The 18,935-nt window shown below is 45.2% G+C and overlaps 2 protein-coding genes across 2 annotated transcripts in view; one reads left to right on the forward strand and one right to left on the reverse strand.

Moving 5' to 3' along the window:
- Positions 1 to 4,939, reverse strand: part of ZFC3H1 (zinc finger C3H1-type containing) — a 134,700-nt gene extending 129,761 nt beyond the window's left edge. The window contains 1 exon segment of the mRNA XM_030214825.1: positions 4,409 to 4,939. Within this exon segment, the coding sequence (XP_030070685.1) occupies positions 4,409 to 4,859 (451 nt within the window). The 5' untranslated portion in view covers positions 4,860 to 4,939.
- Positions 4,940 to 15,297: 10,358 nt separating this feature from the next.
- TMEM19 (transmembrane protein 19) overlaps positions 15,298 to 18,935 on the forward strand; it is a 28,553-nt gene continuing 24,915 nt past the window's right edge. The window contains 2 exon segments of the mRNA XM_030214252.1: positions 15,298 to 15,559; positions 15,743 to 15,893. Of these exon segments, the coding sequence (XP_030070112.1) occupies positions 15,764 to 15,893 (130 nt within the window). The 5' untranslated portion in view covers positions 15,298 to 15,559; positions 15,743 to 15,763.

The following is an 18,935-nucleotide window of genomic DNA, read 5'->3' on the forward strand; positions in this document are numbered from 1 at the left end:
GCCACCTATCTTAAACAAGTTGTCTATGTGGCATAAGATTATCAGGGACAATAGAAAGACTACATACCTGACACAACTAGCACATACGTGGAGTAAAGAAATTGGGGGCACAGTAACCGAGGAAGAATTAGGGACGGCCTTTGGAGAGCTTTGCAAAGTTACACCCAACGCTGCTTTGCAGGAGATACAATTTCGCATTTTGCACAGGGTTCACATCTCCAGGGCAAAAGGGAAAGCATTAGGGCTGTGGACAGATGATCAATGTGTGAGATGCAGGGCGCATGTGGGGACTCTGCTGCACTCTTTTATGGAATGCCCCAAACTGGATAAGCTCTGGCAGGGCGCTCTTACTCATATAGAACGTCTGGTACAAGCGGAATTTGACTGGTCCTACTCAGTTGTATACATGGGTAGCTCGATAAATCTGAGAGAGCAAGGGCTGAATGAGGCCCAATGTAAGTTCATTATAGTGGCCACCATACTAGTGAAAAAGTGTATCCTGATGTCTTGGATAGACAATGTCCCTCCCCAGCTCAATGTGTGGACGGGTCTTATGAGAGAAATGGCTAGCTGGGTACTGAAGACAATACAACCCCAGGCATCTACAGGTCTGCAGCAATATCGACTGATTTGGGGTAGAATCCCAGAGGCTGAAACCTTGCTAATAGATCCCTCAGCAGAGAGCAATTGAGGGCTAATTGATTGATTCTAAGCTAATACACGGAAAAGAGAGTGAAAGACATCTCCAAGCAGAAATCAAGGAGATTTGGAAGTGTCGGGTTAATAGCAGTGGGCAACAGGGGGGGGGGGAGGGGGGATGGGAGGGATGGGAAGTTTAATCACAAAAAAGTCTAAGGTGTTCTACAAAATTACAAGACATAGTCATGTAGCCTTTCTTGTGACATACCTGTGTACTGGTTATCAACATGTTTGTTGCTGTATCAGAGGAAGTCCCCCTATAGGGACATGTTTATGTACTTCATGTCTGTACTTTTTCCCGGACAATACTGTACACCAAAGACACAATAAAGATATTTTCAAAAAAAAAAAAAAACAACATTTACCTTATAAACGAATCCCTAGGGGCTACATCCTAACGCACAGCCTGCGTGCACAAACTTGTTTCAACCCAGGACACCTACAGTTGTGCATGATATTGTGCGCAAGGCCTACTTAAGTATAGTCTGAAACACTGATGCAATAAATTTATCTACTCTTTCCTCGAGTAGAGTGTGTTTAGTTTTCTTACTATCAAGGTAAAAATAAGTAGCTGCCAGTTTCCAGATTCTCTATTCCTTTCATAGACAACTAAAATTACATTCTCTATGTCATTCTCCAATGACGGTGGACCACGTCCCAGTCCCCAGATTTACTGAAGAGAATCTGGCTGAGCTGCCTTAATAGCCCAACATGGATCCTCTCCTGCATGGATCCTCAGAAGCTTAGCGGAGATTGGGTGGCAGAGCCGGTGGTTGGAGGAGGGACTAGTGCTGGGCAGACTTCTACGGTCTGTGCCCTAAAAATGGCAGATACAAATCAAGGTAAGGTATACACAAAGAGTAGCACATATGAGTTTTATCTTGTTGGGCAGACTGGATAGACCGTGCAGGTCTTTTTGTCTGCCGTCATCTACTATGCTCATCTACTATGTTACTATCTTATTTCAGGCCTTTAACCACTCCCAGGTCTACATAAATATTGCCTATTGCTCATGTTTGATCTATTCTTACTGTACACCACCTTGACTGAATTCCTTCAAAAAGGTGGTAAATAAATAACGGCATCCATCTCCGTTAGGACTATCATCACCTCTAGCGATCAGTAGGCCTCCACCATCACCATCTCACACAATCACTTCACGTAATATCTGACACAGTATTAAAACTCTACCTCTCAGTCCTCCATCCTACTACTACTATTTAGCATTTCTATAGCGCTACAAAGCGCACGCAGTGCTGCACATAGAAGAAGACAGTCCCTGCTCAAAGAGCTTACAATCTAATAGTGGAGGAGTGGCCTAGTGGTTAGGGTGGTGGACTTTGGTCCTGGGGAACTGAGGAACCGAGTTTGATTCCCACTTCAGGCACAGGCAGCTCCTTGTGACTCTGGGCAAGTCACTTAACCCTCCATTGCTCCAGGTACAAATAAGTACCTGTATACAATATGTAAGCTGCATTGAGCCTGCCATGAGTGGGAAAGTGCGGGGTACAAATGTAACAAAAACAAAAAATAAAGCAAGCAAATCAATTCATGTCTAGAGGAAAGAGGAGAGGAGGGTAGGAGGAGGCGAGTGACAGTCAAGGATGGGGCAAGACATAGGGGCTCAGGAAGTCTATTCCAGGCGTAGGGTGCAGCGAGACAGAAGGGGCGGAGTTGGCTGCAGTGGAGAAGGGAACAGATAAGAAGGATTTATCCATGGAGCGGAGTGCACGGGAAGGGGTGTAGGGAAGGACGAGTGTGGAGAGATACTGGGGAGCAGCAGAGTGAGTACATTTATAGGTCAGTAGAAGAAGTTTGAACAGGATGCGAAAACGGATAGGGAGCCAGTGAAGCGACCTGAAGAGAGGAGTAATATGAGTAAAGAGTATTATTTTATAACAAATGTAACAAAATAAAATAATACACTTTACTCATACTACTCCTCATAGTAACTATATGTTACTATGCGGAGTAGTATGAGTAAAGCGTATTATTTTATTTTTGTTACATTTGAACCCCGCGCTTTCCCACTCATGGCTGGCTCAATGCGGCTTACATGGGGCAATGGAGGGTTAAGTGACTTGCCCAGAGTCACAAGGAGCTGCCTGACGTGGGAATTGAACCCAGTTCCCCAGGATAAAGTTGGGGCAATGCAGGGTTAAGTGATTTGCTCAGAGTCACAAGGCGCTGCAGTGGGAATTGAACCCAGTTCTCCAGGATAAACTTGTGGCAATGCAGGGTTAAGTGATTTGCCCTGAGTCACAAGGCGCTGCAGTGGGAATTGAACCCAGTTCCCCAGGATAAACTTGGGGCAATGCAGGGTTAAGTGACTTGCCCAGAGTCACAAGGAGCTGCCTGACGTGGGAATCGAACTCAGTTCCCCAGGATAAACTTGGGGCAATGCAGGGTTAAGTGATTTGCCCAGAGTCACAAGGCGCTGCAGTGGGAATTGAACCCAGTTCCCCAGGATAAACTTGGGGCAATGCAGGGTTAAGTGATTTGCCCAGAGTCACAAGGAGCTGCAGTGGGAATTGAACCCAGTTCCCCAGGATAAACTTGGGGCAATGCAGGGTTAAGTGATTTGCCCAGAGTCACAAGGCGCTGCAGTGGGAATTGAACCCAGTTCCCCAGGATAAACTTGGGGCAATGCAGGGTTAAGTGATTTGCCCAGAGTCACAAGGCGCTGCAGTGGGAATTGAACCCAGTTCCCCAGGATAAACTTGGGGCAATGCAGGGTTAAGTGATTTGCCCAGAGTCACAAGGAGCTGCAGTGGGAATTGAACCCAGTTCCCCAGGATAAACTTGGGGCAATGCAGGGTTAAGTGACTTGCCCAGAACTTGTAGGGTTACCATATGGCTCCAGAAAAAGGAGGACGGATTGAGCCAGCCGGCTCAATCCGTCCTCCTTTTTCTGGAGCCATATGGTAACCCTAGCCAGAGTCACAAGGAGCTGCAGTGGGAATTGAACCCAGTTCTCCAGGATAAACTTGTGGCAATGCAGGGTTAAGTGATTTGCCCTGAGTCACAAGGCGCTGCAGTGGGAATTGAACCCAGTTCTCCAGGATAAACTTGTGGCAATGCAGGGTTAAGTGATTTGCCCTGAGTCACAAGGCGCTGCAGTGGGAATTGAACCCAGTTCCCCAGGATAAACTTGGGGCAATGCAGGGTTAAGTGATTTGCCCAGAGTCACAAGGCGCTGCAGTGGGAATTGAACCCAGTTCCCCAGGATAAACTTGGGGCAATGCAGGGTTAAGTGATTTGCCCAGAGTCACAAGGAGCTGCAGTGGGAATTGAACCCAGTTCCCCAGGATAAACTTGGGGCAATGCAGGGTTAAGTGATTTGCCCTGAGTCACAAGGCGCTGCAGTGGGAATTGAACCCAGTTCCCCAGGATAAACTTGGGGCAATGCAGGGTTAAGTGATTTGCCCAGAGTCACAAGGAGCTGCAGTGGGAATTGAACCCAGTTCCCCAGGATAAACTTGGGGCAATGCAGGGTTAAGTGACTTGCCCAGAACTTGTAGGGTTACCATATGGCTCCAGAAAAAGGAGGACGGATTGAGCCATATGGTAACCCTAGCCAGAGTCACAAGGAGCTGCAGTGGGAATCGAACCCAGTTCCTCAGGACCAAAGTCCCACCACCCTAACCACTAGGCCCCTCGTTATTAGCCCACATCAGCACAAGAACCCCGAGCCCGGGGTAAAGGATACACTTCCTGGGCGACGGTTCCCTCCGGCTGCTGCTCCCGCCGTAGCCGAAGTCCCTTCCCATGGGTCGGCCCGGCCTGCCGTCGCGGTCCCCCCGGGCCCAGTGGCCGCGCACGGCCCTTCCCCGGTAGCGGAAGCGGTCCAGGGCCGTGTGGCTGCGCTCCCAGAACGAAGGCCTGGGGCTGGCCTCGGGCGGCGGCGGCTGCAGGCGGAACTGCTCCTTGGAAGGCCGGTAGCAGTGGCCATGGGGGTGGCCGAAGCCCGGGGGTCGCCGCGGGGGGAACCTAGAAGCCTGGGCAACGCTGCCGGGCCTCCTCCTGGCCTCCTGAACGGGCGGCGGCGGCGGGCAGGTCTCCTGACGCGGCTCGGGGGTGGTGTCGTCGTCGCTGATCTCGCCGTCCTCCAGCTCGCCTTCTTCTTTGGGCGACTGACCTCGCGAGTCCACTTCCGCCATGGCCGCGGACGGACACTAATACTGAGACGGTAGAGAGATCGCAAGGCCCGAACCCTTCCTCCGCCCTGTCAGCCGCAGCAGCCTAGAGAGAGACTCAGCCGATCTCGCGAGATTTCAGTCCAAAGTCCGCTTCCTTCCTGCCACCTCGCCCAGATCTCGCGAGACTTGGGCGATCTGTTTGCTCTCGCGTTGCGTAACTTGCGTTGCCTAAAGCAGCTGACGTCGAGCTGAAGGAGATTCTTGCTAGGCGTGGGGGAAGGGAGGGCCAAGGGGCTGCTCTTTGGCCACAATGAGAGAGAGCAGGGTGGGCGCATCGAAAGCGGTGCCGCCCTTCAAGGGGGTGCATTGCTTCGCTGCAAGGTTATCAATATAAATCAAACAAAATAAAACATGGAAAAGAAAATAAGATGATACCTTTTTTTTATTGGACATAACTTAATACATTTCTTGATTAGCTTTCGAAGGTTGCCCTTCTTCGTCAGATCGGAAATAAGCAAATGTGCTAGCTGACAGTGTATATAAGTGAAAACATTCAAGCATTACTATGACAGGGTGGGAGGAGGGGGGTGGGTAGGAGGTATGCATGGGGACATCAAAGCATATCATTGATATTCTAACAGGATAGGTGTGGATAGGGGAGGGGAGGGTGATCAGGAGAGACATACAGCTTTATGGTTTATAATGGGCTAGGAACCCCAGATCCTTGTTAAGTCCTTTCTGTTGGGTGTTAAAATATTCAATCATTCTGACTTCAAAGGTCTTACGTTCTTGTATGGTTTTAAAGTTACCTTTGAGGATTCTCACTGTGAAGTCACTGGTGCAGTGTCCTGGTCCTGTAAAATTGTCTCCCTTTTCAACTATTATCTCTCAACCAGTTTTCATCCCTCCCATCTTCCAGAATAATCTTTCCCACTTTTTATCCTGGTTCTTTGCCCTGTCCAGCTACCATTTTTTTCCTCTACATTCCTAACATTCCAGTCAGCTCCTGGTACCTTCCCTTATCTCCTTAAAATACAAGTGAAGGATGCTGTGTAGCAATATGGAACTGATGTTAAAACACATATTTATTTATTTATTGCATTTGTATCCCACATTTTCCCACCTATTTGCGGGTTCAGTGTGGCTTACAATACTTAGTGAATGATGGAAGTACAATTGTGAGGAGTTATGGGAAGACAAAGTCAAGTCAAAATCGTTTGGGGCATAGAAACCATGGAATGTTACAGTGGGGAAAAGATAGGGCAATAGAACATAGGGTATAACATTTTTATCTGTGGGTGGAGTTTTAAGTGTGGTGAAAATATGGGGTAAGAGAATTCAGAAGAGAGTGTATTGATGCATTTCTATTAGTGTGTTTGGACTTCATGTGTTTTGATTCTTGCAATTAATTTTCTCAAAGAGATAAGTCTTCAATCGTTTGCGGAAGTCGGTTAATTCGTAGGTCATTTTCAGGTTGCGTGGTAGTGTATTCCAGAATTGCGTGCTCATATAGGAGAAGGTTGATGCATGCAGCACTTTGTATTTTATGCCTTTGCACTTAGGGAAGTGGAGATTGAGGAAAGTTCGGGATAATCTTTTAGCATTTCTGGGTGGTAGGTCTATTAAATCAGACATGTATGCAGGGGCTTCACCGTGAATGATTTTGTGGACTCAGGTGCATACTTTAAAGGTGATACGTTCCTTGAGTGGGAGCCAGTGTAGTTTCTCACGTAAGGGTTTTGCACTTTCGTATTTTGGTTTTCCGAAGATGAGTCTGGCTGCTGTATTCTAGGCTGTTTGAAGTTTCCTCAGTATTTGTTCTTTGCAGCCTGCGTATAGTGAGTTGCAGTAGTCCAGATGGCTGAGTACGAGTGATTGCACTAGGCTGCGGAAGACGGATCTTGGAAAGAATGGTCTTATTCTTTTCAGTTTCCACATGGAGTAGAACATCTTTTTGGTTGTGTTGTTCGCATGAGTCTACTTTTATGTGTAAGTTTCTTGACTGAAGAGCTTATAATGTCAACCTGAACTTTCCCAGCTGTAAAGGAACGAAATACAAACAGGCTTATGCTACTACCTTTGTGTACAAAAGTACACAGTTTTGGAACACACTACCCATGGCCCTAAAAACCATGACAAATCTAACCAGCTTTCGCAAAGCTTTGAAAACATATCTCTTCAACAGAGCCTACAAAAGTCACCCTCAATGAAACAAATCATTCCTTAAACCACCCAAGTACACCAAAACACCTCTTACACGACCTTACCTAACACCTTCTACCTAAATTCCTCTTTCACCTCAGCTTATGATCGACTGTTTTCTTATATCATGTAATGACGTTCTCATTTCCATACTCTGTAAGCCACATTGAACCTGCAAAAAGATGGGAAAATGTAGGGTACAAATACAATAAATACATAAATAAATTTTTGCCATGCAGCACTGCCACACAGTTTGCACACTCTGATCCAAGATCCTTGTCCCAAATCATGTCTTTAATATTTAAACTATGTGACAGGTCTGCACTACCCCTCTGTTCAGTTCTTCTTAATTTTATGTCCAGGCCATTGGCCTGCTCTGGCCTACCTTCCCAACAGGGACACTACATACTTACCCCAAATTCCTTCTCAATCAGTCAATTGTGCTTCTCACCTTCTTTCCACTACCACACTCATTGCCAGCAGCAGAGGCGGCCTTGCACACACTGGACTACAAGAGGATGGGACTTGATAAACCGCCTAAAACCCTATGTCATACTTTGCAGCTTTTGGTCACAGGTCACTTCTTTGGAGTGTTTATCTGAAAAAGCACTTATAGTCATAATTCCCTTTTGAGGATTACTTAATACCCAGTAACAGACACTTGTGTTTAGAACCATTCAGATTGATGTAACTCCTGATGCAGGCAGTTGCGCTGAAACATGGCACCGTGTTGAGTCCTTCTGAATTCCTACAGTCTTTGGGTATTTGTTTTACATAGACCTGTTGACTTGTTTTTATTTTTGATTATAATAAACTTTGCATTTGCTATTCTTTGATGTTAAGGTTTCCTTGTTTTTTTACTTTTTGTTGTACCTTCCCTACTTCCTTTTCTTCATTATAAATGCTGAGGCACATGACAGAATTTTTTTTTTTTTTTAGGGAGGGCGGGAACCCCATTACCAGCTAGCAGGCTATATTTCAGGTTAGCTCTGTATTGTGTGTTCACGTAAAACTAGGGTTGTGATGTGTTTGGGGAAGGGGGGGGGCTAACTAGGGTTGCAGACAGATTGCAGGGCAACACGTTTCAGGAGACTGACTATATGGGTAGTTGTGGGGGACTAGTTATGAGAATGGGGCAAATTGTAGTGGGGCAATGCGAAAACAAAAAGCGGGAGATGGAAAAAGGCTTAAACAATGGGACTTAAAATAAAACAATGCCTAAAATAATGCTTTAATATGGCACAAAAAAGTCCATTCGTTATTATAACATCATTTAGCTGTTGCATAAAAGACTCAACATAGTGCCATGTTTCAGCCAAAGAACTCTGCTTCACGAGTCTACAAAAAAAACAATATGGTTCTTTTCGTATGGTTATTGCAGGATTACTGGATGTTCATTTTATTTCCTTCAAGGAAATTGATTTCTTTTTTTTTTCAAGGTCTTTTTAAAGGTATGTTTATTTTCAGCCTTTTGTGCTAATTTTTGTTTAGAACATGCATTTTGTGTAGACATTTTGTACATTAACTTTATTTAAGTTTTTGATGCTCAGTTGTCTTATGGCAAGCCAACTTTATTTTTTTTCCAGTTAGCAGTGTTGTGTTTTTTTTTTTTTTACATCTTATTATACGGTGTCCTTTGACACACTTTTGTGCTTTATATATTTACTAGTAAAAAAGCCCCGTTTCTGATGCAAATGAAACGGGGGCTAGCAAGGTTTTCTTCTGTGTGCATGTGGGAGTGTGTGTGTCCCTGCCCTCTCTCCCTTCCCCTCTCGGAGTCGAGTCCTTCAGTGTTAAGTTTCCTGCTGTGCTGTGCTTGTGTTACAGAGATAGTGAGGGCTTCTGCCCTCTCTCCCCTCCCCACTCTGAGTCCTTCACTGTTACAGAGAGAGCGATTTGATTTCCTGCTTTGCTGTGTTTTCCTTCACTGTTTGTGTTACAGAGAGAGCGAGGGCGGGGCAGACACTCATGGGGAAACCAGATATCTCTCCCCCTTCACACTTCCGGCTGGAGGCTTCATTTAGAACCTTGGTGGTGCCTTTTATATATAGAGATCATCTTGTCAAGTGACATTTTTTGATATACCATTATTTTTTGTATTTTTATATTTATTCAGACCATCATATATCATGGTAGCTGTTAGTTTTCCTTTTATGGACATATACCTGTAAGGTTAGTATTCAGACAACTGTTCTGTTGCCTTTACAAGTATTGTTATATTCATGTAGACGGCAATTTCTTTTTACTTTATGTTATTTGGGATCACATAGCTTTTATTCCTGGTCATGTTTATCTGAGCATGGTTTTATATTCTCTATATTGTTTTATTGACAATTAAGTATTTAAGACACACATGCATATACATGGATATATATTTGTGTATCATTTTAATGTGGTCGACTTACAAAGTTTCATAGTAACCTACAGAACTTTGTAAATCTAAGTGCTTTGAAAATGAGCCCCATAGTATACTAACAATTTTAACACAATAAAACATTTTAATGTGCAGCATAGGGTATAAGTGAAGGCAGAGCATATAGACAGATAAGATAAAATAACCGTAAGGAGACTAACTCAAAGAAGGTTGCATGTAGAGTCAGAAATGTGAATGAACGTGATCTCAGTCAGAGAAAGAGTGGATACAACGGGCCTTTATGCAACCTCATTTACCATTTTTTTTCCAAAGGCAGTGGTGGCAAGGCAAAAGAGGCAGTGACTAGTTTGAGGTACTTGATTAGTCAAGTTGATAGCAAGTAGGAGATTGGTGTGGAGGGGCATTTTCAAAAAAACATCTGCCCAATTGTGAATGTTTTGCTAAAAACATCTAAAAATCGAGTGACAAACATAGCCATGTTCGAACCTGTAAAACATCTATCTTTTTGATTCAAAAATTGCCTTTTTCTAGACATTTTGTGCTTAGTGCATTTTTCTTTTGGGACCATTTTGGGGGAAAAAAAAACTCCAAGAGAAAAACTCCCCAAAAAAACAGCCAATGGGATGTCTAGGGGCCATCATTCCTAGTAGACTGGTCACACAGACATCCCAGCAGAGCAGTAAGACAGACTAGGGCACACCTCAGTGGGCTTCACATAAAAGGTCCCAGGTACATATCTTACCATAACCCCCTATATTGTATGGTGAGCTCTCCAAGAACAAACCCCCTGTACCTTACTATACACCACTAGAATAACTCTCAAGCTTGCGTCACCTATATGTAGGTTAGTGGTTTTTGGAGGATTCACACGTTCCACTACAAGTGTACCAGTTAGAGTGGTATATGGGCCTATGTCCCCTTCTCTACAGTCCACTGCACTAACCACTAGGCTACTCCTAGGACCTGTCTGCTACTCGAACTAGCATGGCCATCATAATCTGTCATACAGCCTGGTATGTACTGTCATGGTCACATCTTAGGGGGGTGAGAGGGGGTCTATGACTACTGGGGGAGTAAGAGGGTTATGCCTTAATCCTGCAGTGATCATTTGGTCATTTAGGGCACCTTTTGATCACTTATTTGTTATTGAAACAGGTCTAGCCAAAAAGTCTTAATTTTGATCCCAGATGTTTTGTTCTATTATTGCAGAAAAACGTCTTATCTTTTGGTTCCACCCATGTCCCACCCAAAACACGCCCCTTTGAAATTTGGACAAACTATGGAGAAAAATGTCTAAATTCGCAACTTTGGCATTTTTGAAAGAAAAATGTCCATCTTACCACCTTATGACTTTTTTTGTTTTGAATATTGTAATCCGTTGGGTTGGTCGTGAGCCCTTGGGCCCTGGCCGAAGCCAGCAGGGCGCCGACCCAGGCCAAGGGGAGACCGACCCACCATCGCACACCCCAGCTACACAATACCCCTTAAGCTACCCCTCCCCACAGTCCCTCAGGAAGAAGGGAAATAGGCATACAGGCGGGCCTCGCGGCCGAACCGGAACCCACGCACACAGAGCCACTCATGCGAGCCTCACAGCTGAACTGGAACCCAATCACACACAGGGAGGGGTGAAAGAACCCAGAGGGCCCCAAGGTGCCAGACACGCGCTGAACACCAGCAATAGGGCAGAGGGGGAAACAAAGGACCAGAGCGGGCCACGCCCACCCAGGGGATTAGCACAGGACAGGGGAACTAACACAGCAACCCCCCCCCCCCCACCAGGGTAGGAGCCGCCGGCAGAAGCCAGAGGAACCAGACACAAAAGGAAGGCAGAAAGCCTTTGCCTCAAACCCACTGTAGACAGAGACACACAGAACACAAAGGGTTAAGCTTGTAGAGCCAGCAGAGAGAGAGTGCCATAGATCAACAAACAATCAGAGAGAATGCTTCCCCTCCCAAGAGGGAGGGAGCGGGGCCCATCCAACAAACACACTGGCAGAGGCAGGAATACAATACACACAGTACACAAAGGGTTAAACTCACTGAGCCAGCAGGCCCGGACACTGGGAAGAGAAATCCTTAAAACAAACAAACAAAGGAGAATGTTCTCACTCAGCCCAGAGCCCTGGAGGCTGAGCAATGCCCAGCCCCCAATAAACAAACGAGCAGCTGACCCTGATACAGAGCTATGCACACACACACAGCAGCAGCTAACCTAGAGGGAAGGAAAAGAATACTCTAATACAACACAGATCCCTGTCAGAACCTAGAGCACGTTCTGAGAGAAAGCTATCAGGCTTTCCTGTTACCACCAAGTAAGTAACGCAAAAGCAGAGAAATTCTTCAGCTGCAGGCTAAAGTACTATCCCCTGACGTCAGCACAACCCCTGGCAGCCAATCAGAAGAGACATCCCCCCCTCTTCCTCAGCCAAACCGGCAGAATCATAACAAATATGAGCCCCACTATATCCTCTACCCCCTGGCAGTGTTGCCAGGTGGGCGGTTTTCCGCGACCTGCTGCAGGAAATTTTTGCCCGCGGCGGGTTACGGTTTTTTGGGCTTCTTTTTTTTCTTTTGGGCGGTTTTCAGGCGGTTTTTTCGGCCGTGGGGGGCGGGGTTAGTGACGTTTTGGGCGGGGTTAGTGATGTTCTGGGCGGGGCTGATGATGGCGGGGGTGGGGTGATGACGCGGGGGTGGGGGTGTCAGGGGCGGGGTTTGAGTTTGGGCGGGTTTTGGGCTGTTTTTAGGCTGGATTGGGTGGGAAAAAATTTTTCCACCTGGTAACCCTGCCCCCTGGTGTTAGCAAGGCAGGATTAAGGCAGCTAAGCACACACCTAGAGCCCAAATGTTTTAAAGAGTGCCTTTCAGATGTGCTAATTCACTGGCTCTCAAAATTGGTTTACCAGGGTAAAAATCTGCTGCTGGCAAAAAGATGGGGAGAGGGGAGGGAGCTCTTTCTCTCTCTGCAGAGGGGTATTTTCCCTATCCATTATCATATCAGCCCCCTCCACAATCAGCTTTTTTTACTGACTGCTTCCTCGGCCTCTACAAGGGGGCCTGCCAGCTATGAAAACATTACAGTATTATAATGGAGGGCCCAATGCATCACATTCATTGTTGTTTTAATCACGAACTGACCATGAGTACGACAGTTGAGCAGACTAGATGGACAGTTCAGGTCTTTATCTGCTGTTACCATGTTACTATCAGGCTCATTTTCAAAGACTTACAAAGTTCCATAGGTTACTATGGAGCTCATTTTCAAAGCTTAGTGGTTTACCCTACACCTGGTAGCCATAGGGCATTACTATTTTGTTGACTTAATAAGGATCTGGGTTTTCTAGCCCATTATAAACCATAAAGTTGTATTGCTCTGTTTATCACCCTCCTCTCACCTACCCACCCCCACCCTGCTAGACTGTCAATGAAATGCTTGGATGTTTCACTTATATATACTATCAGCTACCACATTTGCTTATTTCCGATCTGACGGAAGAAGGGCAACCTTCGAAAGCTAATCAAGAAATGTATTAAGTTATGTCCAATAAAAAAAAGGTATCATCTTATTTTCTTTTCCATGTTTTATTTTGTTTGATTTCTATAGATTCTACATGGAATGTTGCTATTCCACTAGCAACATTCCATGTAGAAGTCGGCCCTTGTAGATCACCAATGTGGCTGCGCAGGCTTCTGCTTCTGTGAGTCTGACGTCCTGCACGTACGTGCAGGACGTCAGACTCACAGAAACAGAAGCCAGCGCAGCCTTCTACATGGAATGTTGCTAGTGGAATAGCAACATTCCATGTAGAATCTCCAACAGTAGCAACATTCCATGTAGAATGTCCAATAGTATCTATTTTACTGTCATAGTAATGCTTGAATGTTTTCACTTACAGTGGGGGAAATAAGTATTTGATCCCTTGCTGATTTTGTAAGTTTGCCCACTGACAAAGACATGAGCAGCCCATAATTGAAGGGTAGGTTATTGGTAACAGTGAGAGATAGCACATCACAAATTAAATCCGGAAAATCACATTGTGGAAAGTATATGAATTTATTTGCATTCTGCAGAGGGAAATAAGTATTTAATCCCTCTGGCAAACAAGACCTAATACTTGGTGGCAAAACCCTTGTTGGCAAGCACAGCGGTCAGACGTCTTCTGTAGTTGATGATGAGGTTTGCACACATGTCAGGAGGAATTTTGGTCCACTCCTCTTTGCAGATCATCTCTAAATCATTAAGAGTTCTGGGCTGTCGCTTGGCAACTCGCATCTTCAGCTCCCTCCGTAAGTTTTCAATGGGATTAAGGTCTGGTGACTGGCTAGGCCACTCCATGACCCTAATGTGCTTCTTCCTGAGCCACTCCTTTGTTGCCTTGGCTGTATGTTTTGGGTCATTGTCGTGCTGGAAGACCCAGCCACGACCCATTTTTAAGGCCCTGGCGGAGGGAAGGAGGTTGTCACTCAGAATTGTACGGTACATGGCCCCATCCATTCTCCCATTGATGCGGTGAAGTAGTCCTGTGCCCTTAGCAGAGAAACACCCCCAAAACATAACATTTCCACCTCCATGCTTGACAGTGGGGACGGTGTTCTTTGGGTCATAGGCAGCATTTCTCTTCCTCCAAACACGGCGAGTTGAGTTCATGCCAAAGAGCTCAATTTTTGTCTCATCTGACCACAGCACCTTCTCCCAATCACTCTCGGCATCATCCAGGTGTTCACTGGCAAACTTCAGACGGGCCGTCACATGTGCCTTCCGGAGCAGGGGGACCTTGCGGGCACTGCAGGATTGCAATCCGTTATGTCGTAATGTGTTACCAATGGTTTTCGTGGTGACAGTGGTCCCAGCTGCCTTGAGATCATTGACAAGTTCCCCCCTTGTAGTTGTAGGCTGATTTCTAACCTTCCTCATGATCAAGGATACCCCACGAGGTGAGATTTTGCGTGGAGACCCAGATCTTTGTCGATTGACAGTCATTTTGTACTTCTTCCATTTTCTTACTATGGCACCAACAGTTGTCTCCTTCTCGCCCAGCGTCTTACTGATGGTTTTGTAGCCCATTCCAGCCTTGTGCAGGTGTATGATCTTGTCCCTGACATCCTTAGACAGCTCCTTGCTCTTGGCCATTTTGTAGAGGTTAGAGTCTGACTGATTCACTGAGTCTGTGGACAGGTGTCTTTCATACAGGTGACCATTGCCGACAGCTGTCTGTCATGCAGGTAATGAGTTGATTTGGAGCATCTACCTGGTCTGTAGGGGCCAGATCTCTTACTGGTTGGTGGGGGATCAAATACTTATTTCCCTCTGCAGAATGCAAATAAATTCATATACTTTCCACAATGTGATTTTCCGGATTTAATTTGTGATGTGCTATCTCTCATTGTTACCAATAACCTACCCTTCAATTATGGGCTGCTCATGTCTTTGTCAGTGGGCAAACTTACAAAATCAGCAAGGGATCAAATACTTATTTCCCCCACTGTATATACTGTCAGCTAGCACATTTGCTTATTTCCGATCTGAGGAAGAAGGGCAACCTTCGAAAGCTAATCAAGGAATGTATTAAGTTATGTCCAATAAAAAAAAAGGTATCATCTTATTTTCTTTTCCGTGTTTTATTTTGTTTGGTTTCTATTGATAACCTATTTTGTTGAAAAAACGCCTAAAAAGCGAACGGAATAGAATTGGGCACTAATAACTACTCTCTAACAGACAGTTCACGTAAAACTAGTATAAAGATGGCATTTAACAGTTGACGCCTTTAACATTATTTAAATACCCGAACTTCGTTACTGAAATATTAACAGCGGCGGGAATTGACTACTTCCCTCGTTCCAGCCCCCGGAAATGACGTCGGCGGAGGACGCTCTGAGCGGCGAGTAACCATAGAGACGAAGGCTGTGAGCGTCCGAGGGGCGGGTCTGAGCGACCACCAGCCCTCCTCCTCGTGCCCAGTTAACGACGGCTGCCTGCGCGTGGCGCTTCCCACCCCCCACCCCCGGTGTTGTAGCCGACGGGAGGAGGCGGGAGTTTATCTTGCCTCCGGCCATGGCTCCGGCGACCACCTCTGTTGTTGGTGGCTGCTGTGTGAGAGAAGAGGAAGTGCTGCGGCTGCTCTCTCTGCCCTTCCGGTAGCCAGGTGCGTGCCTGGGGGGGGGCTCACTTGAGACTAGGCCCCCTGGGGTGTTTCTTTGTTCGACCCTCCCCCCCCCCCTTTTCTAGTCAAGGCGATTGGGAAATGTGCTCTTCCCGATCCCCAGTCATGGGAGATCCTTGGCCTCTCTGCAGTGGCTGACATGGAAGTGTGTTTTTCTTCTGTAGGTAAAAATCGTCCCTGCAGAACTCATGACATATTATCAAGAAGACTTATACAAAGAATACCTGAAAATGATGACAAATATTGTCATCCTGTGCATGATTCTCTGTGTGTCCTTATCTTTCTGGATTGTATCTATCACTGCAAGCACGTATTATGGTAAGCCCTGGGTTTTATTGATATGCTGTGCTTTAATTCGGGGAGTGGGAACGACAAATGAAAGGGGCCCTCGAGCAGAAGTTTTAGGCCATTTCGTGCCTGTAGAAAAGTGGTTAGTACAGACAGAAGCTTTGTTTGAATTCTGCCCTGAGGGAAAGGGTACAAAACAGTCCATGGGGTAGATGTCCTAGTTCATTTAACATTTTATTGTAGGTAACTGGCTACATGCATACAGACAGAGGCCCTTATGGAGCTTAAAATCTAGTTGAAAGATACATGTTTATTGTTGACTATACTTCCTTTACATTAAATAGGTCAAAGTAGTTTACAAAACCAATTAAAAACAAAACAGAAACTCCAGGCATGGATAGGATGGAGAACAAGTCATCCAAGCTTATGCATTAGGGTAGTCCAAGATCAAGTGAACTCAGGGTCTCACCGCACGCACGGTCCACCAATCAATGGTGCACTATCTGTGGTTATGTTAAATGCTAGATTGAAAAAAAAAATGACTTTTCAAGCAGGATTTGAATCTGGGAAGGGAGAATTCTGATCATTCCATAACATATTGAGCAAAGTGAGACCTAAACGTGACTCTTTAAATATAGTCAGGTTGTTATGCCAGCATTTTCTTTCTCCTTTTTTTTTTTTTATCCAGTGACAGCTGGCTAGGTCACAGTTAAATTTTATTAGAAATTTGAGTCTGGATATTTCCCATTTTATGCTTGTGAATTAGTAAACCTTACTTCCTGATAATAAGTTTGAATAAATATTTATTTGGTTTTTAGTGTATAGAATGTTGTTATTTTTTTTTTTTCTTTAGTTTGTTACTATGAGTACTATGATGTACTGCAATGATCCATCCTTGGTCCAGTTCTTTTTGACATTTTTTGTGAAGGTTGTCTTTTTGCAGATGATACTAAATTCTGCACTAGAGAAGACACCCTTGGAAGGTTTAGATAATGTTAGGAGAGATCTATCAAAACCTGAAGGATGGTCTAGAAGTTGACAACTAAGATTTAATTTTAAAAAAGTGGGGGTCGTGTTTGGGCTGTGCAAACCCAAGGTAGGAGTACAGTATAGAGGATGAAGTACTTGTGCACATGAAAGAAGGGGGTTGTAGGATTGTCCCCGGTGTGTCACCTTAGACTTACAAAGTTCCATAGGTTACTTGTGTGCAACTGAAGCTCGTGTCCACATACAGTCCTGGACCTGAATCATCTACATGAAGAAGACTGTTATGGCTGCTTGGACATTTCCTGTTTCTCTGCCATCCCAAGGACACTGTTAGCACAGAGTACATCTGCATTTCATCTCAGGGGGTGAAGCTTGTTACCAGACAGATTTGATAGCGTTTGTGAACCCCTTGGCTATGGCACCAACATTCTCTGGGAATGTGTCTGGATCAACACTGGGTGGCTGTCTTAGAAAACATGAATTTTATCTACCGGACAGCAGGAATGTGTGATCTGATTGTATCAAAGCAGTCACCTGAGGACAGTGGACAGAGGTCTGCACAGAACGTTTGGAAGACAAATTAAAATTTACTTGATCCTGAACCAGAACGGAAGCTCCGCGGATAACTCTGGAAAGACACCGTCTCATAGTGTCTATGCACTGAGCCTTCCTGTACATCTTTGTTACAGAGAAGTAAGCCAAGGATCTCAGCTGACTACTGTTGTGCTAAGGACTAATTGAATGAGCAAAAGAGGCATTCAGGGAGAAGAAAGCCATAGAGGAGAGATTGGATGAATTTTTTGCTTCGGTCTTTACGGAAGAAGATGTAAGAGATCTACCTTTACCGGAAATGGTTTTCAAGTTTGACAATGTGGAAGAGGTCTTACTGCAATATTTCACAGTCCACACGTGTTTGAACAACCTTGAATAGTTTTGTATAATCTTTAAATTCAATCACCTCACATGTTCCGATTTCCTTATCATTTATAAATATGTTAAATAGCACCAGTCCCAGTACAGATCCCTGAGCCACCCAACCGTTCATCCTCCTCCTCCATTGAGAGAAATGACCATTTAAACTTACCATTTTGTTCTATCCAGTAACCAATTCCTAATCCACACCAGAACCTTGCCTCCTATCCCATGACTAATTTTCTCAGGAGTCTCTCATGAGGAACTTTATCAAAAGCTTTATGAAAATCTAGATACACTACATCAACTGGCTCACCTTTCCACATGTTTATTCACACCTTCAAAGAAATTGGTGAGGCAAGGCTTCCCTTGGCTGAACCCACTCTTATTCTGCCCCATTAAATCATGCTGTCTGTGTTCTGTAATTTTATTCCTTATAATCTACTATAATAAAACTCACCCTCAATGTTCTGAGGACACTGACGTCAGTGAAGCCAAGCCCTGACTTCCTTCAAAAAGGTTCGAAGGTTCGTGGTGGTGAAGCCACCAAAATCGCTCCGTGCCGTGCCCTCGAGGGTGGAGCAATGGCAGAACAACGAAGGGGTTGGCAGGGAGGGAGGCGGGGGGGGGGGGGGAATCGCTCCGGGCCCCGCCCTCGCGTCAAACATCATGATGTTGGGGGCGGAGCAATGGCAGAACAATGAAGGGGTTGGCCAGGGAGGGGGGGTGTTGGCGACGAAAACCTTGCTAGCGCCCGTTTCATTTGCTCTGAAGCGGGCCTCTTTTACTAGTAGTTTTCATATTTTGCCCGGCACCGACATTGGGCTTAACAATTTGTAATTTCCCAAATCACCCCTAGTAACCTTTTAAAAAATTGGCGTCACGTTGGCCACCCTCCAATATTCAGGTACTATGGACAATTGTAATTACAGGTTACGTATTACTAACAGCAGATTAGCAATTTCATGTTTGAGTTTTTTTGAATACCCTTGGATATATGCCATCAGTCCAGGTGATTTACTACTTTTTAATTTGTCAATTTGACTCGGTACATCTTCTAGGTTCACCATGGAATGTAGTAAATGATGGCAGAAAAGGATCAATTGGCCCATCTAGCCTGCACAGCTGTGCATCCTGTTTAATTCCCAGAACAGTTTTCTCCTGGGGAGAATT

Source organism: Microcaecilia unicolor, chromosome 9 (genome assembly GCF_901765095.1).
Source record: "Microcaecilia unicolor chromosome 9, aMicUni1.1, whole genome shotgun sequence".
Lineage (NCBI taxonomy): Eukaryota > Metazoa > Chordata > Amphibia > Gymnophiona > Siphonopidae > Microcaecilia > Microcaecilia unicolor.